Consider the following 25,290-nt stretch of genomic DNA (forward strand, 5'->3'; position numbering starts at 1 on the left):
ACATTGCTCTTGTCCCTTCTTTTGCCTTGGGCAGCTGGAGCACATAGTGCTGAAGTGATAAGGCAAAGAAAAGAACTGACTTTGCAGGCTGGCTCCGCTCCATTGTCCAGTGACTAGAATTCTTTCCCTAAATCTATACTATGCAAGTTATGAGTTTGATTTCTGAAAAGTGTGATTTGCACGAGGACTTCTAGAATGGAATGTTTTCTGGGAGGCAGACAAACCTCTAAAGAGGCTCTTGTCGCTCATGTCCTGCTCACCATTCACAAGAATGCTTGCTCCTCCTGCCCTGGAGGCGGCTTTATGGATCTGAGTTAAGCAGCAGCAACCAGGTTCAGTAGAAGGGAAGATGTAAACCGATTAGAAGGAAGGGAAACACACCCAGCTGGAGGAGTGAGTCATTTTGTCACTCAAACAAAACTTTTTTTCTAAAGCGTGGGACAATCTTGGGCTATCTTGTGTTCAATTCCAGGGTCAATATTCCAAAATGTATGGTGACACACATCAAAACAGAAACAGAGACCACCGAATCAAGTAAAAATAGCCAGGTTGGTGAGAATTTTGAAGGGAAGGAAAAGTCATCTTCAGTGGACAGCAATGTCAGCCAGGTCCACTCAGTCAGCCTGCCCCAAGCCACCATCAGCCATGACGTCATCCCCTTGACCTTGGGTGGGGCCCTGTAACCACCCTTTGGGGATCATAATTTACAGTCCTTCAATCTCCAGGAAGCCTGTTTATGTTCTAGTAACTTTTAAATTAGGAGCATTGGGTTTGCTTTGTGAGGTTTTACTTGTCTGTAAGTATTTCTGAAATAACTTCAGGAAGAGTTGGACCCAGCACCCCAGCCTTTGACTCCCACAGGTGTCAACCTCTGGCCAATATGTACGCAGCGTTATGGGAGACTGGACAGCAGGAAACGAAGGAAGGGAGAAGGAAAAGCCCCTTGCCCACTGTTCTGACCCCTGTAGCTCTGCAGGCACACATGGCTGATGATCACACTCCACGGCCAGGAAATGCATTTTGATCTCTAGGGATGGCTGCCTCCCACCTGCTGGCTGGGAGTCTGAGAGAAAAGACACTTGGCTGTGTAAAAGAGAGGATGAAGGGAGAAAATAATGTTGATTGAGTTCTTTCATGCTCGATCCCAAGGCAGGCACTTTTAGGTACCTGACCTCATCTGACCCGCCTGACCACCTGTATTCAGGCTTGCGATGAAGGCATGGCAAGAGTCAGGTGACTCCACTTACCTTCGCGGAGACAGGCAGTAGAACGGTGGATGTCAGGGGCTCAGACAGGGAGTAATGGGGAGTCAGTGTTTGCTGGGGTCAGAGTTTCAGTGTGAGAGGATGAGAAGGTCTGGGGGAGAAAGGCAGTAGTTGCAAAACACTGTGAAAATGTCCTCAGTGCCACCCAGCTGTGCGGTCCAGAGCGATGTGTTGCATGCTGTGTGCCCACATGTTGTACTGCTTTGTACCTATAGAGGGCCAGGAGGAAATTGGAGGTCAGGTGGCCCAGAAGCTCTGCCCAGGGACACACAGCAGGCTTGAGGCAGAGTACATTTTAAACCCAGATCTGTGTAACTCAAAAAGGTATTTTGCTATCATGACACTATTCCTTTAAAAGGGAGAAAGGCTCAAAGAAGGATGAAGGAGTAATGTTCCTGAAAATGTCTCTATACTCTAGGTTGATATAAGGTGGTAGTTTCTCATCCTTGGGCGCTGGGACGTGTGGAAAGTCATGAGTGTTTCTCCCTTTGTCTCTCCCCTTCCCCCCAAGAACAACAAGAAGAAATAGCAAATTCGGAAGCAATGAGTTCACCCAATTTTCCCTAAACCTTGAACTTTCCCACCCTGATCAACCATGTAATCATGATTTAAAAACACAAATCAAAAAAGAAAAAGAAAATGTCTCTATTGATGAGAAAGAAAGGGAAAGAGCTCTGACCAGGGCAATTTCCAGCTTTCATAGAATAGACACTTGGCATACGAAGAGTTGCATGCTGATTCTCAAAACCCAGAGTGTGTAAAGCTTGCATGCTTCAGGCTGTGTGAGGCCAGTGGGAGGTTACAAGGGAATGAGGGCTCCCTGGCCTTCCCTCAGGACAGTGAGGGGTGTGGTGCCCAGAACCCAAGCCCACTGGACCAGCCATGTCAAGGCACACAAGGACAGCTGTCACACAGAAACCTCCGCAGGTTCCTGACAAGTGCTTGAGGGAGAGGGGTGGGCTACCTGGGGACAACAGGAGGTGTTCTGCTGATCTCCATCACTCACGCAATCCCACCCTCTCCCATGGCTGCTCACCCCCATGGATGGGCATCAGCCATATGCCAAACCTGCTTCCATGTTTCTAGGATGAGCTGGCAGAATTACCCACTCTTCACAATGCTAATCTCCTGCTGCGTACCTGGGGCATGTAGAACAGGAGTCTCTGACAGAAATACAGGCAACATGGTTGGCCAAGCTTGAGTGCGTGAGTGCTGTTTGCAGATGTGGAATACAAAGTCAGGATAGTCGGAGTCCCCAGCAATGGGACATGGAATTGGGATGGTCAACAGTGTCAGGTTCACCACAGGAACAGCAAAGCCAAGAGGAAAACTGCCAGATTTAGCCTCCCCTGAACAGGCTAACCTTTTTAGGACTGGATCTCAGGCATCAAGCACCTGTGACATAAAATCCAAAGCATAAGCACAGAGAGCACACTCCGATCAGACAGGCAGGTGCGTGAGCAGCAGGTGCCCAGTCAGTGCCCACCCTGCTGTTTTCATCATTCTACCTAAGGGGAAAAAAAGAACCCACCTTTTGGCTTCCAGTTTCCATTTTCTAAATGTATTCTATGACGAAGTCTTAACCAGTGGACTAGTTTTCTTCTTTGTAAGGATTGATAGGCTTGATTCAAATAAATCTTCCTGCTGTTTAGCATCCATCATGGTTCTCCCCGTGGTGAAAAAGACCTTCTTCTGAGCTAAATACTCTGGGATACCCACAGAATGTCTAGGTTTTTCCTTCTACATTCTGGTTGCCCAGTAGGGGATGAGGCAAGAATGTGGGAAGCAATAATTAAGAGCTAATTACCACCACATGAGCCAGCTATGTGTGAGGTGCCTGCAGGCCCAGGTTGATGGTGTGTGTGTGTGTGTGTTTGTCACGTGCCTGTTACCAACAGCACCAGTCCAGACAAAGGCTGCCTCGGGTTCCACAGTCTCTGGGTAGGCAGCCTGCCTCACCAAAAGTCATCCCTTTATGGGCAACTTCATCAAGACCACTGAGAAATAAACCTTGGGCCAACCTGAGGTTGACCTCAGCATGGCCTCTGTAAGGGACAATGGCCCCAACCATACAACTTCTCCCCCCTCCAAAGATTTATTTATTATTATTGGAAATGCAGATTTAGTGAGAGAAACAGAGAGAAAGACCTTTCATACGCTGGCTTACTCCACAAAATGCCACAGTGGTAGAAGCTGGGTCTATCTGAATCCAGGAGCATCATGTGGGTCTCCCATGTGGGTCCATGGTCCCTGTGTACCATCCTCCTGGTTTCCCAGGCCATAGGCAGGAATCTAGATGGGAAGTGGAGCAGCCAGGACATGAACCAGTGTCCATATAGGATGCCAGCTTTTGCAGTCGGAGGTTTAGTGAGTTGAACCATCATGCCAGTCCCCATCACATTTAAAATAAGTGTTTTAATTCCATAAAGTGGTTTATGTTCTGCCAGAGCCAGCTAGTGGCCCCTCAGCCACTCTAGACCTCGCTAAGACTCACTGCTCACAGCATCAGACGCTGCCGGCTCTCACAGCCTCTCCTCCGGCTCCTCAGGCCAGGCCTGTGAGGAGCAGGTGCTGAGCTGCTTTCCGTGATCTGCTTCTGAGAGTAGGTCACCAAACGCTTGTCATCAGTCCCTCCTGGCTGCTCATCCCAGACATTGTCAGAGTCCTGAATCACATAGGAAAGACTGTACAGATAGATGTCAGAGAACTGGGAAATTCTGGCAGGCTGGCAGCAGGAAATTTACCCAAGACCCTCCTTAACATACTGATGGGTCAGTTTTAAAACACATTATTTGATTAAAGGGCAACACAGAAAGAGAACAATGCATGTCTTAGGAAGAACCGGATCTTTCATTTCTGTGAATTGCATGTACCATGACCACCAGGATAAGGCATTTTAAACCTTGGGCTTTGCTGAATTTTTCTACATAAATTCACAACCCTTTAAAAGTGAAGGACAACTTTTGTCTGATTATTTTACAAAGGCACGTCAAAGATTTGGTGGAAAAGGGAATGAGGAGATGTTTGTTTTAAGGCAAAAAAAAAAAAATTAAACTCCTGCGTAATTTTTGCAAAATGTGCTTTTTGCATGAATTTTTTGAAGATCCCTCGTATGTAAATTTGGACTTTGGAAACAAAGGCTCAGAAACTGCTTCCGCAGTTCTGCTGTGTGTCCGTTGCCATGTCAAGCACATATGCTCCTTTGCCACATACTTGTGGAAATTTAAAATTAGAGTCGGGGAGATTATATATACACACACAAATATAGAGTTTCTTTTTTTAACTGATTTATGTTTATCACAGCTGAAAACATCTTGCTCATCTGGCTTTATATGTAGTGTCAGTTTCCTTGCATTCCTCCTCCTCTTGCCCCCTCCCACCCCCTCTTCTTTATTCTGTCTTGCTTCACAGCCGGATCTGATGAATTTATGTCAGGTCTTGGTCTTGAAAAAGCAGCTGCTTAAAAAAAAATAAATCAGGAAGCAATGTACATGTTTTATTTGAGACATGAGCACAGGCTGAAGTTGTTGTGATTCTTAAGCAACGCTCCCTCTGACCCAGGATGCTTCCTGTACATGTCAGACACCTGAGAGTTAGTAGATCTGTAGTGGTTGCATTGCAGGTTGCATTGCATTCCAAGTCAGCTTGGAAGGAGTGCACATCAGCTCTGGGAACCTCCCCAGATAGGAGGAGGGGATCCCAGAGGGGATCCACACTGCCCTGTTGGATATGTGTCGCATCTTTCCCAGGGAGCTCTCTCCTGATTTCCAATGATGTTAGAAATGCTTTCCCTCTTCTAACTGGGCACAAGTGCTGTTGCTGGTGGACAAAATATTCCAGAGTCCACAAATGAGTGAAACCATTTGCTATGTGTCTCTGAGCCTGCCTCCTTTCATGTACCATCAAGTCCTCCAGGTTCATGCAGATCACTGCAAATGACAAGATGTCACACTGTTTTTAAAGGATGGATAGTGTTGCATTGTTGGTGTTTGACGTGTCTTCTCCACCTGGTCGTCTCTTAATGGACACCTCGGCTGCTTCCATAGCCTCACTATTGTGTGTAGTGTTGCAGTGAGCATGGGGGTGAAGATGTCACTTGGGCACACTCATTTCATTTCTTTGGATATATACACTCTGAAATGAGATTGGTAGACCACATGATGGTGATGTTTTGAGTTTTTGTGAAATCCTCTTACTGGTTTCCAGTGGTTTTCCATGCTCATTCCCACTGATTGTGCATTTGCGTGTCTTCTTTTAACAAGTCTTTGAGATCCTTTGCCCATGTAGTAATCTGGTTATCTGATGTGTGTGCTATGTAAATACTTAGTACTTGTAAAGGACTACTGGGTGCTCCTATGGACTTTGTGATGCTTTCCACCTGCTTTGTGGAACCAGATAGTGTTGATGGTTTCTGGCACCTCTGGGGGATGTGAGGGTGGATAAGGACTGATGGATCAGCCTGTGTATTCATTTCCTGGGGCCCCTGTACCACAGATGGCTTGGCTTGGCTTGGACCAGCTGAACTGTATCCTTGCCTTTGTGAGGCCAGAGTTCGCAATCGGGGCTGCATCAGGGCCAGCCCAGGCTCCCACCAAGGTCTCCAGGGAGGATTCTTCTCTGCCTCTCACAGTGTCTGGTGACCCTGACATTCTTGGACTGGGATGACATGACTTTTTCACCTTTGCATGCCCCACCCCAGCCTTGTCCTCTGTGTCTGCGCTTCACAGGGGTTTCTTCTCCTAAGAAGGATGCAGTCGCATTGGATTAGGACTCAGGCCCAGCAAGTAGGGCCTCATCTAAACTAATTATATCCACAAAGTTCCTACTTCCAAATAGGTCATGTTCGCAGACACCAAGGCTTTAACTTTCAAGGAAGACACAATTTGACCCATAACAAAAATACGTGTGGTCTAATTTTTTTTAAGATGTATTTTTATTGGAAAGGCAGATTTATGGAGAGAAGGAGAGACAGAGAAAGATTTTTCATCTGCTGATTCAGTCCCCCAAGTGGACACAGAAGCCAGAGCTGAGCCAATCCAAAGCCAGGAGCCAGGAACTTCTTTTGGGTCTTCCACATGGGTGCAGGGTCCTAAGGCCTGAGGCCATCCTCTCCTGCTTTCTCAGGCCACAAGCATGGAGCTATATGGGAAGTGGAGAAGCCAGGACATGAACTGGTGTGCGCAAGGTGAGGATTTAGCCACTGCGCCGTAGCTCTGGGTCTTGTAGTTCTGTTTTAGTTTTGTCTTTAGGCCTGATTTCATTTATTGAAAAAATAGAATGATAAAAGGAGAGAGGGAGGGAGGCAGACAGAGATAAGGAAGGAAGAAGGGGAAAAGGGAAAGAAGGAAGAAAGAGAGTTCCTCTATCCACTACAACAGCCAGGATTGTGCCAGGACAAAGCCAGGAGCCCAGAGCTCCATCCGGGTCTCCCACAAGGGAGACTTAAGCACTTGTACCACCCTCTGCTATCTTCCCAGGCCCATTAGGATGGAGTTGGATCAGAAGTAAAGCAGCCAGGACTCACGCTGGCACTCCAGTACGGGATGCTGGCATTGCAAGTGGCAGCTCAGCTCGCTGTACTACAGCTCCAGCCCTGATAGGGTTTTTTTTTTTTTTAATGACATCAGTAAACATAGCTGGACCAAATAAGCCATTTGTATGCATGCCACATGACTTGGATTAGCAGTCTAAAGTAATGAATTTTTATTTTTCCACTTGCCTGATGCTGCTGAGTAACAATCAAAAAGATCCTCTTACAAATTATCTTGGCTGTAGTTGTTACCACAAGTTTCCTGGCCTGAGTCACCTCGGAGTCATTCAACATGGGTGGGATCACAGAGCTTAGCAGCAGAGTTAGCCAGATGCTCTGCGATAGCTGAGCACCCCTGCCCATTCTTTCCCTGCAGCAGGCAGGCACCAGTGAGAAAGAGATGGGAAGCATAAACGCCCCATTGCCATTGCTCGCCGCCCCACCACCCCAGGGCACGCAGAGTTCATGTTTACAGCATCCTAAGCCTTCCAGCAGGGTGCAGGAGAAGGGGGAAGAGAATTTTTCCAAGAATGGTTCAGGTGCATTTGAGAGAAAGCTCACAGAAACGAACCGTTTCAAATTCTTCTCCAGAGCACAGTACCACTTGAGATGACAATACTAAAGACTCACTTGTAACCCATGTCAGTGCCCTTATTTGGTCCAGAATGGAGTCATCCGCTTCCTGTCTAGGAAGTGTGATCCACTCTACTTCTGCAAGTTCAGGTTTCCGCAGTACACCGTGAGACACTCACACTCCTGGCTCAAACCAGCATTTCCAGTCTTGTACTGAACATCACTGCAATGCCCGACACCTAACAGATGCTCAGTGTGTCCAGTGAACAGCCAGCAGACTGCACATGCCGTGTTCTCTGATATTTACCTGAGTAGAAAATGCTAGAAATGGCTATTTTTGGGATTTGGCAGTCCAGGTCTTGAGTTTTATGAACTGCCTGCTCCAACAGACTGCATGAAGTTGGAACGTAGATTCTGGGTTACTATTCCAGTTGCTAGGAGACAAAGTATTAGATTTCTCAGAGATGTGTCAACAAATAGTGCCTTTCTTATGTTAGAAGTCATCTGTCTCTTACAAAGAACAAGCCCAGGAAACAGAAAAGTGTGAAGCCTCTCCCTGTTTAGGAATGAGAACTTAGGTACCTGCACATTTTTTCGAATAGTCTACATTCCAGGTCAAAATCCAAATTCAATTTTTCCCTGTATGCTCGGAGGCGAAGCTGGGAGGACCCTGTGGTTTAGGGCAGAAAACAGGGCCCTGCCACTGCTCGCCTCCTAAGTCGGGCTGCCTCACTCAGTTCAAAGGAACATGAGCTAGCGTCAGGGGATCCAAGAGCAGCTTGCGATGGCGGTGCCCAATTGGGCTACCCATTTGTTTGATTTAGTAAATCCCACTTGCTGTCATTATACACAGTGACCTAAAAAGAAATATTATTCCCCAGAGCGCCTTTGCGGTTGTTTGTTTAAATTAAGTTTCATTTAGATTTCATCTTCACCAAATCTTCAGAGAACCAGGCCAGCTCCCCCTGATGAAGTGCCATGCATGTGAACCAATGAAAGAGGCTGCCAAATTGTGGAGGACCCCTCTTGAAGCAAGGGAGCCCCGTAATGTCACACTTGGGTGGCACAAGCCGAGTGCTGGATGATTAGTTTATGGTCTGGATCGTTGTGTTTTTATTACACTCATAAAATCTGTGTTTCTCCTCATTTTCGTAATGGCTTCCATGAGCGTCTGCACCTTCCAAAGGCACATTAAATGGTTCTGTGATGGGGCGGGAGAGGGCAGGAATACCTGAGAAGCTGGAAGTGAGGAGCATGCTCTGAATCCCCACTTGGGGGTTGGAATGCCACGAAGGAAGAAGGAAGCACACAGGTAGATTGGAGCCCCATTGATACCTACTGTGAGCATATTTGTAAGCGGTTCAGTAATTTCCACTGACTTCCAGCATAAATGACACACAGAAAGGCACCTCAAGGATGTTGACCGTCCCTATCATAGCAGGATATTAATCAGTGTTTCATATTGATTGGAAAATATCATGGCCATGCCTGATTTTTAGAATCTCACGTGGCATGAATGATAAGAAAATATTGTGTTGGAATGTGCGGATTTAAAAAATATCTATGAACAAGTACTTCATTGGCTTTTTGTATTTGTACACATATTTTAAAGAAAACAAAGCTCTCTTGGATTCCAAATCCACATTAAATGCAGTTGCTGATAACTATTTCTGTGAAGTGGACATGCAGGAAAATGCTTGTCTTCACACTGCAATCTAACATGCTGATAAAACCTACAAATGCCGCCCCCTCCAGCAGGGTTCCCCAGAGAAACACACAGTGCAGTGTCATACACGCTGCATGTATCAGACCAGGGCACCAAGTTTTCAGTTGTGTGTGCAGAAAAGTTGATTAGGATGGCATGAGTCAACACGTTTTTATATGTCCCTGGTATCTTGGGGGCCATCTTAATGGGGCCACCATGAATTACTGAATCCATTTTGAGCAGCGTTGCAGTATTTGGTCCCAAGAACGTGACATTTCAGCAGTAAAGAAATGTCGCTTCCGGTAAGGTACCTGGTGGGAGACCTTTTGGAGATGGGAAGGGAGGCTATGGATCCATGTCTGATAGTGTGGCCAAGTGGTCAGCTTTTTTTTTTTTTTTTTTGGCTCTATATTCTAGGAAGTTCCCTTTAAGGATCAAAGGTTGAGAAGCCAAACAGCCAGGGAGGTGTTCAAGGATAGAGAATAGCTTCCCGGAAATTTAACATTTCATGGAACATGCAAAATAGGGGCCAGGGTGTTCAGAGAGGCACAGGCAGCTGCAGAAACAAAGTGTCTGATGAAACTGATGGGTTTCCTGTGAGTGGAATAAATGTGGCCTGCATCTCTGAGAGTGGTCATTAACGCATCCTGCGGTGCTGAGAGAGAGTCATAGTGTGGCCACCGGCCCTTCTTTTGTCTGCAGATGGTGTGGGAGAGCGGCTGTGTGGTTATCGTCATGCTGACACCCCTCACGGAGAATGGCGTCCGCCAGTGCTACCACTACTGGCCCGATGAAGGCTCCAACCTCTACCATGTCTATGAGGTACTTGGGTTCTCAGCACCTGGGGTCAGGCCCCACCCACCCTCCCGTTCCGGGACATGGAGAGGTAGATCCCAGAATCCCTAGTCCTCTGGCAGCCCTGGGCAGTCACTCACAGACCAAGGGCAGTGCCTGCTGTCCTCGGGGAGCTCCAGGTGTCTCGTGGCCAGGAGTGACTGCCACACTGGGCTTGGCTGTGGGGTGGGAGCTGGATTCTAGGGTGATGGCATCATACATCTGAATGCCGGTGGTATTTCAGAGACTTCCCTTCCTGGGGTGCGCTGGGCCTTGACGTCCAGCCTGTGGTTTAAAGGAACCCCGCTAGTATTTTGATTGCTTATTGATTCCGTGTACTGAGCCGTGTGGTCTTCCCCATGCCTGAGCTCGGGCTGTCGTTGTCTGCAGCATTCTGACCTTTTTGTCCGAAGATAACCCACTAACCTAACCTGTGTGTTTCTCATTGGGTTTCCTACCCCCATCAGGAATAAACTTGCATTTCAGCAAATACCGGAATGTACCTTGTGTCTCTTCTGCATTCAGATTAGTCAGAATGGGAAGTCCCATTGAAGTAAAAGCTTCAATGTGAGCCCTAAAGGATGCCACAGTGGCTTTTTTTTTTTTTTTTGTCACTGGCAAGTAGGTTCAAATGGGATGAGTGACTGAATCCAGGTCCACACCGCTGAAGCTAATGGAGTCTTCTTTTCTGCACTGGGTGTATGCCACGCTGGGCAGAATTTCAAGGAGAGAGGAACCACTGGGAAAACATGTACTTGCATTGCTATTTTTATTCGAAAAATTTTTCTTCGTTTATTCTTCTTGGAGATTTCTCACTTAGAGATATAAAAGAGCTAGAATAGTTTTGAACTGTAACATATATAGTTGTGTGACTTCCAAGCCCTTAAGCGGCATTCAACACACAGACACATACAGTGACACATCTGTTGCATGAACTGTGTTCAAACTGAAGTGGGGGTAGGGTCTAAGGGAGCCCGCAGCTGCTCTGTGAAGTCTGTCCACTTTGTCCCTTCTGTCCATTCATGATGCCTGTGCCTGTCTGTCTCCCTTCCATCCTCGCCCACACCCAGGTCAATCTGGTCTCCGAGCACATCTGGTGTGAGGATTTCCTGGTGAGGAGCTTCTATCTCAAGAACCTGCAGACCAACGAGACACGCACGGTGACCCAGTTCCACTTCCTGAGTTGGTATGACCAGGGAGTCCCTTCCTCCACAAGGCCTCTCCTGGATTTCCGAAGGTAAAACCCAGAGCCCACTGGCAGGGGAAAAGTTGTAGAGAACAGATGCCAAGAGAGGAGGGAGCATTCGCTTCTGGGATGCCACTCGCTCTAGGATGTACCACCTGCGTACAACTGGGAAGGGAAGCAGAAAGGAGGAAAAAAAAGGGTGGAGTGGGAGGAGTATTATGTTAGAGGTGCGTGTTAATGGTGAGGTACTTTCTAGCTTTAGTGGCATAGCATATGAGTTGGAGAGTAGGTATTGTAGAACCATGGGATTTCTGATAAACTTACAAAGAGTCTGAAAGTTTATAATTCATGGAATATTGATGAACAAAACCCTTTTTTTTTTTTTTTTTTTAGTTTGGGCAGCTCATCTGCTTGCCTATAATAATGAGCTTTAGCAAATGTAGGCCCAGATTCTAAAATGGCTAACCTTAGACAAAAGCCTGGATATAGTTAGCACATGACTGTATGTATTTTTAGTGCAATTTTGAAACTGACAGCTTATATATATGCATATATTTATCCATTTTTCTTCCTATCGTTGCTCTAGCCAATCACCCAGTAAGTTGTCTTGATTTGAAAGTGTATTCATTGAACTATTGAAATGAATGCTAGACTCTGCCTTGCAGGAAGGTATTGACAAAGAAAAAGAAAAAGCCCAATTTAAGCCAGAAGCCTAACAGGGGTAATGGTTGGTTGGTGTCGGCTGTTTAATGGCAGTCCGTGACTAGATGGCCACGTAAAGCCGTGCAGCACCCTCAATGCCTCCCTCTATGTAAACCTGCCTGCAGAGGGAAAAATGAACATCCAAACCTGGAACTCAGTGCTAGAGGAGCTTGCGGTTGAATCCAGTGTAACGTGTTATCCTGAAGTGACTTATGTCTGAACACTCACTTTTCCTTGAGTCTGCAGTCACATGATTCAAGGGAGGTTGAAAAGACAAGCATTGCCATGAAGATGGAGTTTTAGATTTCTCTGTAAATTTCTTGACTGTGTGTTACAGATGCCTAAGAGTATTATGACACAGTTTCTTCTGCCTTTTAGTCTATTTTGAAAAGCAAACAAACAAAAAACCATAGTCATTGGAATCCTTTGGATCAGCTAGCATGTGCAAAAGCTCAAGGAGACACATGAATTGGGTGTCACCTTCCATGACCCAAGTCCTGCCCTGTCACCTCCCCTAGGATGCAGAGATGGATTCAGAATCATGAACACATCATAAAGCAGCGAATATACACAGCTCCTTCCTAACCCATCCTCATTTCCTGGCCATTTACGTACATTTTTCTTAGCATAAATTTCTTTCTGAAGATATGCTACATACAAATCAGACCTATTTCCTGAAACAGAGTCTCCAAATAAAGTCATTCTTGGTGAGATAGATGTAGCTACAAAGACAGCAGTTCATCTTCATGTCTGTCTGATGCTGCTCCGACGTGTTTGGGCATATATGCATGTGGGCCTGGTCCCGTGCCTGCATCCATATATGGCATTGAACACATACGTCACCAACCCTCTGTTTACGATTCTTCACGAAGAAAAATTGGATTCTCCAAATTCCCCTGTTCTAGGGACTAAGGTGGGGAGGGGGGCGAGAAAGTGGTTGTCAAAGGGAAAACCAACCCCAACCAGTGTGAGAAGCCTCATCGGAGCAGGAAGCTTTCCTTGCTCGCCATGTGTGACACTGCCCAGGCTGTCAGGCCAAGCTGCACCTTACATGCATCTCCTGGATGACTGGAACCAATGGTCACATACTCAGAATGCCTCACACTTAGACACATGTTGCTGAAGGGTGATTCTCTATGTGAAAAAGCTTCCCCAGTCCCACCACCACCAAATTCCAGCGACCAGAAATGGTGGGGAGGCAGGGAGAGTGAAGAGGGGGATACAGCGGCATCTGAGGACACCAGCCTCTTCGGGCTTCTTTGGACAATGGACCAGACACCCTCACTCTGGTCTGGTGTGTTCACCAGGCACCGAGACGTAATTAAATGCTTCTGGAACCCAGAGGGAGCCCATTTACACTTTAAAGAGAAGCTGCTAAAAGATAATTAGCATCACATTTGAGGGCCTCGCTTTTACAACTTCTACCTCTCCATCTCTGTCTTCTCCTCTCACTTCTCGCTGTGTGCAATGGCATCCACTAACGCTGCTCACTGTAAAAAATGGACAAACCCTTACTCTGCCAGCTAATTAGCGGTGGCCAGTGTCATTTTTGTGATGTTGCAGCTAGTAATATGAGCCCAGTTGCATAGTCACAAAAGTGATCATTGGAAACTGTGATTGTGCTACGGGGACATGTGGGAAGCCCCCTTGTGAGCCTCTAACGACCTCTGACCTTTGCTTGCCGTTGGTTTGCTTGGCGGTCCGTTCTCACTCAGTGACCTATGGGTTGGTTTGTATGACTAATCATTCTCTCTCAGTGGATTTCTGCTGTCGAAGTCTATATCATACCAATTTTTCTTAATGTTGGAGACTTTTTGCTTGCTGCTGATTTGTGCTAAGAGAGTAAACGGAGACCACTGCGCATTGCTCATCTCCATGAAAAGTCTGCAGTCTCCATCTTAGGTCAACGGGACGAACACTATGGCTCCAGATGCAATGATCCGCTTTTCCTCTTTGTGATGTTTCACACTGTAATGACCCAGGTGCATGGTTCCCTGCAGACCCAGCTCTCAGCCGTGCCACCACGTGTATTTCCGCTGCAGGTCTCCTGGATTGCTTGTGGTTGTTTGTCAATAACTTTTATCGTGAGGCAGGCAGGGCTGATAGGGATATCAAAATTACAGCGAAACCTTGCCAACAACCTGTCCCTCCAGCCAGTCCCAACACGTAGGAAATCATGCCTGCCGTATACCGTAAAACCCAGACAGGAATCACCGAAGTGAAGCAGCGAGTGACAGCCAAGGTAGCCAGAACTGTAATTTACATTTTGCCATATCTCTTCGCCAGAAAGCTTATTCCTACATTTTGCCAAAGAGATGGCATTCCCGTACCACTGACTTCATACATTGGTTCTTTCTTAAACCGGTACAGTTGTTTTTTTTTTTTTTAAAAAAAAAAAAAAGAGGTCTCTGGTTATTGTGTTTGCTTTTAAACCCATTTTTTTGTGTGTGCTTGGTCCCTTCAAAATACTGACCGACATACAAACACGTAGGCGTTGAGGTCAGTCCTGAAAAACAGACGGAACTGTCTAGTGCGAAGTGTAATAGTGGCAGGGAACCAGCTGTGGTGCTCCATGTTCACAAGATTCCGTGACTGGGAGGGCCTGTAGAAGTGAAACTCTCCAAGATCTTCACGGCTTGGCCCTACGCATACACACACGTGCGTGTGTGCACAGGAACGCACGTCACTCATGCCAGTCCCCGTGCATATACACGTGACGGCACACAAGCCTTCTGGACTGGTGGGCCTCAAAGTCCCTCTGCACCTTGAATCTTTTAATGTAAGCTCACTTTGCCTTTGCAACCTGAGTCGGGAGTGGGAGATTATAGGAACAGCAAGGAGTGGGCCTGTTCAACCTGTTTATTCTCTAACAAACAAGAAGACATTCTGGTATATAAATGCTTATGTTTACCAAGAGTTCATTTCTGCTTCCTCTGCCTTAAGAGCTCTCACAGAAATGGTGACACGAGGTTGCTGACTTCCTTTGCCCAGGTTCCAGAGCCTTCTTCATTTTGGAGTGGGTCCTCAAGGTTTAGGTGCTGCATCCCTTCATGGGCAAGTAGGCAGCAAAAGATCAACTTTGCTAAACATTTTTGGAGCTTTGAACATGTCCTTCCTATGGTGGGAGCATCTTACCGAGGCTCTGCCTGCCCCTTAAAAGCTCCCATCATGCTATGCAGGTCGAAGGGTTCTGACTTGTGTCACAGTACCTTGTTCTATGAACTCCACAGTAGAAGTGGAGAAAAAAAAGAGTGTCCTCTGTCTGGGCTCCATGATGCTGAAGTGTCTACTCAGTTCCACCAGAATGTTCATTTTCCCTTCTTTCTGGTGCACCTGTTCCTCTTGGCTTGTTCACAGCAAAACGACCATTGATTAAATTTTCACTTTTGAATGACGAAAGTGCTAAGTGGACCAGCCTTTGGGAAGAAACATAGTCTCATTTCTGATCTAAGGACCACATGTTTTCTGTGCTGCTGCTTTTGAAACTTCTCATTTATGTCCTATTTATTGTAGGAGTGACTAAAATTGGAACACATACCTCCATGGCATGTATTTTTTTTTCTTCCAATAAACAGAGATCTTGTCTGTAAATTTCTTTGCACGGAATTATCTTCCTGAGAACTTTGATGTCCTTTGTAAACCTATATAGAGATTTTGCTGGATTTCAAAAAAAAGTGAAATGAGTTACAAATTGGTTAGTAACATTTTAAATATATTCTAATTATTCATTTTTATGCTCCTGATATAAAGTTTGCACAATGCTGTGTCTTTCAAACATATTCAAATTTATCAAAATGATAAAGACTTGTTTTGGAATTAATCAAGGTTTCTCTGTAGTTTGGATATCCTTGCCACAAAATAACAGACCAAAGCAGATCTCTCAGACGCTGCTTTTAGGCAATACCAGGTATTAAATTCCAATATGGATGCAAGAGATTTTAAGCATAGCTGGTTGCAAAACACACAAGTGTTGGTGAAGAAGTTAGACACTTGCTTTAAGTCTATGTCTGATAACTCCATTTTGAAAAGATAAATAAATTATAGAAACGGTGTGTGTGATTTTGTTTTGTTTGTCTAAGTAAGCTATGGCAAAATGGTTTCAGTGATGCATACATTTTGCTTTGGCTGATTAATTAATTTGGAGAACAGAGTCTTTAGTCCATAACTATAATTTGTATGTCTCTTTTTATTTCAGAAAAGTAAACAAGTGCTACAGGGGCCGTTCTTGTCCAATAATTGTTCATTGCAGGCAAGTAAAACTTTTAGCATGGATTAAGAAGTTTTTGCTGCTTCAGAGATAAACTATGCAATTAAATACTGAGGTTAAGCTTCCTAATTGCTGAATGAATATATCTAACTGGCGTTTCTAAAGGAAATCAAAAATGCAAACTTAATTTTCGATGCTTGTCTATTTATTGACTAAATAAAACTGGCTGTTCATTCCCTTTTACCTCTAAGAGCTTCACCTGCTATGTTCAATTTCCGGCAAGCCAGTGGGAGCTGTGTAATATAATCTGCTTGTATGCTTCATGTCCTGTCACCTCCTGTTTACCAAAACCCTCATGATGCCACCACACAAAAATTGTTGAGACAACATTTTTTTTTTCTTATTGCATTGTCTCAACCAAGAAGTACATTCAGCAGAGGTTTGGAACCCTTATAGACAAGGTGAAAAAAAAATGCTTAGGGCCACCATTGAAGAGGTCATTCCCAGAGGCATGCCATTTCCAGTGTGCAGGTGCATCTGAGCCTTTCATGACTCATATATCCCTGAAGTAGGTTAAAATCCACAAGTGAAATCGGACTCGCCTGGAACAAACTCTTCTAAGGACACTGTTTCTACTGGACTCAACTGTTCTGAGTAAACACCTCATCCTTCGTTTTTCTCGAACTGTCTTATAGGGTGCCCCTCTCTGCCTGCAGCACAAAGGGGATGTTTCCAAATCTGTCCATCCAGTCAGTAAGTGTGTCTGACTGTAAGACAGGAAGACGAAACCAAACATGGGTTGGTACCCTTAGAAAATAAAACAGATACTCTCCTACACATACATGGACCAAGACAGACTACAGTTAGTATTTGTGTGTGAACTCTACCTAGGAGAGATGTGAGAAAATCACTGGGCAGCAAGACCATTCAGCTCGGTCATTGGTACCCTACAGTGTGGACTGACTGGTGAGCAAGGCCTCCCTTCCACAATGACATAGCAAAGCACTCTTCAGGAGCTGTGTGTGTTTCCAAAGGCAGCTGCCTCCAGCCGTTTGTGGAAACACAATCAAGCCAAATGTACAGATCTTAGAGATAGGTGATCCACCTATAAGGAGAGACTTGGAAGTGATTTCTGGAAACGACAGGCCAGCAGCCAAGTCAGAAGCTGAAAGCATGGTGGTTGGCCAGTTCCACCACCTTTGAAGTCTAGAAATGGAAACACTGACTTTCTTAAAAGTTAACAGTCGATTTTGCCAGGATGCCGCACAGGAAAGCAGTTACGGGTGAGCATGTAGCCTGTGAGGTGGAAAGAAGCCTCTCTGGAAGGCGTGTGATTCAGTGGCAGCATCCTCCAGGGGGAAGGATGTGGCACAAGTTCCCAGGAAGAAAGGATGGCGCTGGGGCTGCTTCTCCCCCCACAACCCAAGGGGACTTTTCAACTTTCACACTGGCTGCTGTTGAGACATTTCAGAACATTTTTACACCTCTAGTCCAGATGGTAAACATTCCAGTTATAGCTGGTGGGATGAGGAAGAGACAAAACGAGTGCACCTTTTAAAGAATGTAATTAAAGGAGGACATGTATTTCCAAATCGGAGAGGGAGGACTCGCTTCTGCAAAGAGCAGACCTGCAGCCCAGGACCATGGGCTGGAAGTGCACCTGCCAACGGGATCCGGCAGCATCCACTCTCCTGCCCCAGGAATCATCCAGTCATCTTGGAGAAAGTGTCTGGCAGACACTTTGAATATCAATGCCACCAACTCTGACACAGTCCAATATTTCCTTCTTTCTTTTCTTTTCTTTTTTTTTCCCCCTTACCAAATTTATCACATCTCTGGTCAAAGAGGGGGAGGGAGTAGAGAAAGCAGCCAATCTCCCAGAGTACAATAGCTAATCCCCAGGAGCTGTGTGGAGGGCTTAACGCTCTCTTGTTCTCCTTGCTCCTCCCCCTGGTGGCTCTCTCCCCATCAATCCCCTACTTTCTTCCTCCCTCTTTCAAATCCGTCTTCCAGGCCCCACTTAAGCATAAAGGAAGTAAATTGTCACTGGCTTTGTTGTGTGTTTGGGGGTTCACTGTGGACAGACAGCGTTTTCATTCTCTCTCCTTCTGTTGACAGTGACGGCGCAGGCAGGAGCGGCACCTACGTCCTGATTGACATGGTTCTCAATAAGATGGCCAAAGGTGAGACTCAGAAGTCTGGCTGCTTTGTTGTGGCTCAGAGACAGGATGGGGTTGCTATGGCAACACAGGGTGTAATATTCACAGGAGGCCTTGGGGAAAAAAAAAATTAGCCGATTGTGGCTCCCCTTTCCTGAATCATATTAAGGTGATTTGCAGCAAGCACGTTTGTTTTGCTAGATCCATCCTTTGTGGTCAGCCTGAATGTTTTCGGCACATAGTAGGTCCTCGAAGGTCTTTTTGGTGCATGGAATGGGGTTAGCATCAGGGCTGAAGAAAATGCAATCTTTGAGTCTTCAGTGATGTATCAGGTCGGAATCTCCTTAAAATAGTTCGTATCACCCTTGGCTGTTAGGAAAACAGCAGGATACAGATGTTAAGTCACACCACAAGGCTTTACTAGTGATTGCCAAGGAACACCTATCACCTCTCTCGGACATGGATCTCAGCGCCCTTGGCCTGCACCTCCTGTCGAGGAGAACCTGAGCCCCTGGACCTCCCCTCACTGTAATGGCACCCGGTGTCTTGGGCAGCAGGAAGCATCCCGCACAGCAGCAGTGTATGCCCTGCAAGACATGCCAGCGTCTTCCAGGTTGCCCTGCTGCCAGGCTTTTATCGCTGCAGCCAAAGTATCCAGTCCCCCATCCCCACCCCCAGGGCCCCGTTCCCCTGTTCAAAGCTGAGCGTGGGGGTTGGGCTGTTCCTGGGTGAGCTCAGGGACAGCAAACCTGCAAGGTCATTTCTAATGTGTCTGGCCGGGTGACTTTGTGGAAGAATTAGTATTCTGTCTGCCTCTGTTTGCTGGTCACTGTGCTCACTGGCCCTCAGATGCGTGCGCGGTTCCCAGGGAAGGAACTCTCCATCTTTCTGTCACCCAGCCTTTCCTATTCACTTGAAAGGATACTTCGTTGTCCCTGTTAATACCCAGTAAGTGTCCCGTGGAAGCTGGGAGACACTGAGGCAGGTGATATTTTTGTGGTCTCTTTTCCTCCTGAGGATATAAAACATTCTTCCTACACAGATACACACACAGACACGAAGAGTCATCCAGAAGTTGGTGGAAAATGGGAATTACGAAAAAGGATGCATAGATCTCAAAAATGTTGCACCCCAATAAACTTATCTTTTAATCCCATTCTTCTATAAATTGTCCGAAGCTCCCTCTGTAGACCCCTCTACCTTCTGGGGACCCCATTCTCCATTCTCTGCCTGGTGGTGCGACCAATACTGATAATAGACAGTGTTCATCCACTGCACACAGATGCCAGTCATTCTCAAAGAGGTATTTTTCTTGTTCTATCTTCTCGTGGCTAAAATAAGTCAACAATGAAACAGATGACATCCTTAGCCTCGGGGTACAGCTGAGTGAAGATGAAACAGCAGCCCATGGCTTCCCTAGCACCAGAGGGCTTGAGTCAGTTATCTGAAATCCTGTGTGGGATGATGACCAAGTGCTGAGGCAAGAACTCAAACTCCACATGGCACCCTCCTCCGTGGCCACCACCCCATGACTCCAGGCTCTGATCGCAGATGCAGATTGTTGGGGAGAGAATGAAATTGGCTTTTATACCAACACATTTGTTCTACGTGTGCTAAATCAGCTTAGTGGCTGGGATGCACAAAACAAACCAGACAGCGAATACTGTGTGACTGCATTCATTCCTATCTTCGGTTAGTTTTTAGAGAAACACAATTTTTACCCCCCGAGAGTTCCTATTTTTCCCTTGCCTAGGAATGCAGCTCTTTCTCATCAAATGCCCCTTTCCCTTGGCACATCAGCAGTTCCTGGAGCTCAGAGCCCACTGCAGAAATGACCCATCTTCCCTCAAGCATCTGCTGGCTCCCCCTGGGTCCGGCTCACACACACACAAACATGCGTGCCTGCTAGGAAGGGAGAGTGCCCGCTGAAGAACGCAGGTCCTCTCACTTCCGTGTTTGTATGTTGATTTTAGATGAAAACTTGGCTCGTGCCAAGAGAAGGCCAGACCAAGCCCCTGGGACAGAACCTGGCTGTTTGGTGGCGGCGGGAGTTGGTGTTTCAGACTGTAGGTCCTGGCCCCTGGGGGTCTCTTCCTTGGAGGAAGGAGATGACGTAACCGTGAGAGCACCGTGGTGGCCATTGGCTGGCTCCACTGTAGCGTAGGATGTCAAATTCCATTTGGAGCGTGGGCTCAGCAAGCAACAATGTGCGCCCAGCCATGTGGAACTGGCCGAAGGGGGCAAGGCTCGGACTTTTTCTGAGATTGGTCACCCCCTCTTTCTGTTCTTGACCTGTTCCTCTCCCTCAGGGAGGTGGGGAGCGTGTGGGATGTGAAATCCTCTGACCCGCGGCCCGGGACCCTTGGTCTGAGCCGAGATCAAAGGGCAGGAGGCCCCTCCGCCGGCTGAGGTGGGCCTTTCCCAGGCCGCCACCCCAAGAGGCCCGCCAGGGTTTTGTCCCATGCGGCCGGGACCTTCTTTGTCTGGCCTGAGAAGCCGGAGGCCTACGTTGCAGATCCAGCGCTCATCAAATGATCAAAGGCCCCAAGCTCTAGACATGAAGGCTTTCTTCCCATTTCCCTTTCTTAAAAGGAATGAATTGCTCACGCCCTGAAGAATGCCTCTCCAAAGCTTGGCTGCGCCATGCCGGCACTCCCGGGTCTGAGCGCTCCAACCTGCGCACAGGGCCTCAGCCGCAGCAGCGTTCAGCAGTCTTTCAGGGATTAAGGCCCTGGGACCTGGTGCAAGGGCTGGGAGAATACACTTGGAATAATTTCAGTTCTTTCTCCACTGTCTAGTTTAGTAACAAACAGACAATGATTCGGTGTGAAATCCAGGGAAATAAGCTCACTCCTTGCCAAAGGGGCATCAGTCTGGGAAACCGGTTGTGCACACAGTGGCGTGTGTGTGTGTGCAGCTCACAAGTGAAATGGTGCGTTGGAATTCGGTTGTAGGTACCTTATTCTATCATTGGAGGGTTTGACTCATACTTAGCAAAAAACAATGTTTCTTTTCTTCCATTCTTTCTTTTTACAGTTTTTTTTTTATTTTATTTTTTCCACGGACTTCTCTTTACCTAGGGTTATTTTACTATTCATCATACTTTTTAGATGTATTCACTCTTATTTGAAAGGCAGAGTAACAGAGAAAATAGGAGAGAGATCTTCCACCAACTGGTTTACTCACCAAATGCAATAGCAGGAGTTGGGCCAGATGGAAGCCAGCAGCCTGGAGCTTCTTCCAGGTCTCTCATTTGGGTTCAGGGACCCAGATACCTGGGCCACTGCCTTCCCAGGTGCATTAGCAAGGAGCTGGAACAGAAGTGGAGCAGCCCAGTGGCAAACCACTGCCCCTATGGGATGCCTTAGGTGCTAGCCCACAACACCAGCCCCTGTCACTTTCTGTTTTTTCAAAGCACTGAAGAGCACCAGTGAAGAGCAAATCTCAAAGATCCAGTGAGTTGGACCTCCGCTGGGTCCCCAACCCCAGCCTAGACTCCCCAGTGCTGAGAAGTGGCCTCTATGTTCATGGCCAAGTTGTCATGGTGACAGCATCTGACAGGACCCCAGGAGGGATTCTGCAAGGTCACAAGATGCTTAGGTATCCCATCTTCTCATGCTCAAGACTGTTTTGGAGATGCCCGTATCTTTTGTTTGTCGGAGGCAAGACAGGAAATCTCATTTTCCCAACTGAATCTCTGGCCCTGGTTACCCAGGGTGCTGACAGTCGGCCAGATGAACACTGACTGATTGTCCAGTGGTGCCAAGGCGTGTGGATGGCTGGAGTCCATCTAGGCCCCTTGCTCAGCAGTCTGATTTGTTTTACAGCTACCTAACATGAGGAGGCATTTTTTTAGGCCTCTCTGCTTCCATGTGTGAGTACTTCTGGGACCTCATGAGGTGGGGCGTGCCTGTTTGTCCCTGTAGAGTAAGTTTCCTCCCTGTGGCAGCAGCGTCCAAATTTCTCCTTTTTGATGAATGGATAATATGCCCCTGTATGCACAGACCACATTTGGTTTCCCCTGTTGATGGAAATGAATGTGCTCTCCAGCTTTTGGCTTCTGTGACTCGTGCTGCCGTAGACAGAAGTATACAGGTGGCTGTCAGAATCCCAGCCTTCAGTTCCTTTAGATGGATGCCTTGGAGCGGAAATGCTAGATCAGGTGGTAATTCTACAAGGAACTGTCTGAGGACAGTTCCTCTCCACGCTCCCCCACAATCCCATCCACAGAGTGGACAGTGTCCAGTTTTTCCATTCCTGTTATTTTTCCTTGTTGCTGTTTCTGAAAACACTCGTCCCCATGGGTGTGAAGTGGTGTCCCGTGGTGGTTCTGACCTCCATCTCCCTGCCAGCTGTGATGGTGAGCAGCATTTCCAGTCTTTATCAGACTCGCTGAAGTTTTTAAAACCTGCCTCCCTCCAGAGATGCCCTGTCCAATACAATGGCTACATCACGTTGCCTAAATTAATTAATATCAAGTAAAATTTAACAGTCACTTGGACCAGCCATATTTCCAGCAGCACTGCCATGTGTTGGGTGTGGCAGATTGAGAGCATTTCATTGTCTGAGTCCTCATGGCCACTCATAGGGCTCGTCTCACTGTACCCGTTCTTGCTTGCCTGCTCTTGGTATCCCAGCCCAGCCACCAGCATTCTTCTGCAACCTGTTGCTGCAGCCCCTGCCCTGGTCCTCTGGCTCTAACTCTTGCTTCCGATTCCATGCCTACACCACAACCCGTGGGGCATTCTAGACACAAAGATCTGAGACCGTCCCTCAGCCCTGGACTTAAGTCTAGGACCCTTGGCAAGCAAGCAGACAGGACTGCTTGGCGTTGTTTGCCGTCACAGACAGAGCTCAGTGAGTGGGTTTAGATAAAACTAAAGGGACATCTATCGGGATTGTTTTGTTGGAAGCCGTACTGCAAAATGCAGGTGGAGGAGGCAGCTGGGAGCCAGATGTGGAGGGCTTGAAGACAGACTCCAGGACTTGATGTCTCCAGGTGGGCAGCCTGGAGTCTTTGGGGAAGGCAGAAAGCAGTGTCAGAAGGCCTGGCCCAGCAGCAGGTAGACGGCTGCTGGAATGTAAGAGAGATGGAGGTTAGGACCCTACCAGACCCACTGGAGAGTCCACAGTGGGAGGTACCACTTCCACCATGGAGACCAAGTGATGTGCACGTGCAGGGTTGTACCCATGCTTGCCCTCCAGGGGTGACACTGGTTTGGACACGTGGTCTGGCCATAGTCATGAAGATGGAGAGAAGCACCTGGAAAAAGGAGGGAAGGTGGGGTTGGGTGGGGGTGGGAGGAGCTCCTGACGCTTCTGTCAGCTGAAATTGCAATCAGTCAGGCACCTGTTCAGAATTTGTTCATTTTCAGTCTGATTTGTTTTGTTTTGCTTTGCTTTGTTGCTGAGCTATTCCGGGGGACCTGGGGAAGCAACTGGTGCATTCGTGCATGTGCACATGGGGTATCATGGTTCCGTGTTGGAAGCCATCCCATGAAACTTGGGAGCTGGGTCACAGCCCAGGCCACGTGGCTGCTGACAGCCTGTGCTGTGAGAAGCCAGGTGGTAGAATCTGGGGAAAAACAAGTCTTGGGGGTTTCCTGACCAGCAGGCCCCCATGAACACTGAGGGGGGGTGAGGCGATGGGGTGCAGCTGCAGCAAAAACCACTGGAGACAGTCTGATCCAGTATGTCCGTTTATTGTAATGCACGCACAGAGATTAAGAAAGGGAAAGACAGAAGGGCATCTCCCCACCCTCCCACCCAGCAGCGGCACTGTAATTGGCTAGAAAGCACATCTGTCTCCGAAGATTCTCCAATCATGGCATAGGTTGTGTACAGCACTCATGGTTGACTGTGGGTCACGTATACCAGGTAGGCTGGCAGGTAACATGGGGCACCCCTGATTTCTCACAGTTGCTTATCAAAGAAATCCCAGCACAGCTTGTCCAAGGACAGAGAAGAGAGACTGGGATGCAACCCGCCACCCTCGCCTATATGGCCAGTGATCAGGCCAGGCTGAAGTCTCGGTCAGGGGCTCCTCTGGGGACACAGTGTGTCACCTGCCTATAACCTTCCACATGGGCCAAGCAGGCAGAGATCCAGGGGCCGTCTCCCACAAGCAGGTTCCTGGAGTGAGGCAATCACAGAGCCACTAAAGTTCCTGGGAGACAGCAAAAGCGCAACCTCCCTGGTGTCTACCCTCCAGATCTCTGTCACAACCCCTCTTCCCTGCGTGGCTTCCATCCAGTGAAGCAAGTGGTTCCACGTGAATGGCAGGAGCTCGTTAGGGTAGAACGTGGCCTGTGACCACGGCTGATGCTATCCAACTGTTTAGCTCCCTGCTCTGCCCTGCACCCCACCCCACCCCCATGCCATGAGCCTGCACCTCCCGGGGACACAAAGACACAACAGGACACAAGGAGACACCCTTGGGCTGGGTGGTCCCACCCAACCACAGTTCAGGGCATGCCTTCTCCAAGCCGCAGCAGGCTGCCGGCTGGCCCATTTTGACTTTGCTCTTGCTCATCCCAAGCCTGATGTGTCTACAGGCAGACCTTGAACACCAGTGGCTGGCTGACCTGTGCCCCTGCCAGGCCTCACTTGCTGGCTTATGCCACATGCACACACCCTTGGGGAAGCTACTGCCTTATATGGGAACCAGATATGTCCAGTGACCCAACCGGCTGTGTTCACAGCAGCCCTCTCTCTGCTGCTCTCCTGTTTAGCTCCCTAGGCACCCATGGGATCAGGGAAATCATAGGAACTCAGCCACTCAGGGGTTGAGTGGACAGACCTTCTGAAGCAGCCATCTGTTTGCTCAGACCCAGCGACCGGCAGGAGGGGAAAAGACCACACCAGAAGATGGAGTGGGGAAGGAAGAGCCAAGACAGCCACCCTGGCCACGGCATGCTTGCGTCCTCTTGAGTCATGGATTTTGGGTCTGAGCCTTGTTGGAAATTGAGTGCTCAGTGTCAGAAGTGCTAGGAGCTGGGCTCTGTGATAAACCTGCCAATTCACAGCCATGGTTTTCATGGTTTTGTCCTCTTTTCTGCATCCTATGTGAACTGCTTACCTGTGGTCTCTCCCCAATGGTTTTGGCAACAAGATCTCCCCCATGTTTACT

The 25,290-nt window shown here is 47.6% G+C and overlaps 1 protein-coding gene across 1 annotated transcript in view; it reads left to right on the forward strand.

Annotated features, from left to right (window-relative positions):
• PTPRN2 (protein tyrosine phosphatase receptor type N2) overlaps window positions 1-25,290 on the forward strand; it is a 914,532-nt gene that overhangs the window by 872,753 nt on the left and 16,489 nt on the right. The window contains exons 18-21 of the mRNA XM_040984210.1: window positions 9,776-9,895; window positions 10,978-11,144; window positions 15,991-16,044; window positions 18,121-18,185. Of these exons, the coding sequence (XP_040840144.1) occupies window positions 9,776-9,895; window positions 10,978-11,144; window positions 15,991-16,044; window positions 18,121-18,185 (406 nt within the window). The remainder of the gene's footprint in view (window positions 1-9,775; window positions 9,896-10,977; window positions 11,145-15,990; window positions 16,045-18,120; window positions 18,186-25,290) is intronic.

The sequence above is a fragment of the Ochotona curzoniae genome, unplaced genomic scaffold (genome assembly GCF_017591425.1).
Source record: "Ochotona curzoniae isolate NIBS_2020 unplaced genomic scaffold, NIBS_Ocur_1.0 contig_4105, whole genome shotgun sequence".
Classification (NCBI taxonomy): Eukaryota; Metazoa; Chordata; class Mammalia; order Lagomorpha; family Ochotonidae; genus Ochotona; species Ochotona curzoniae.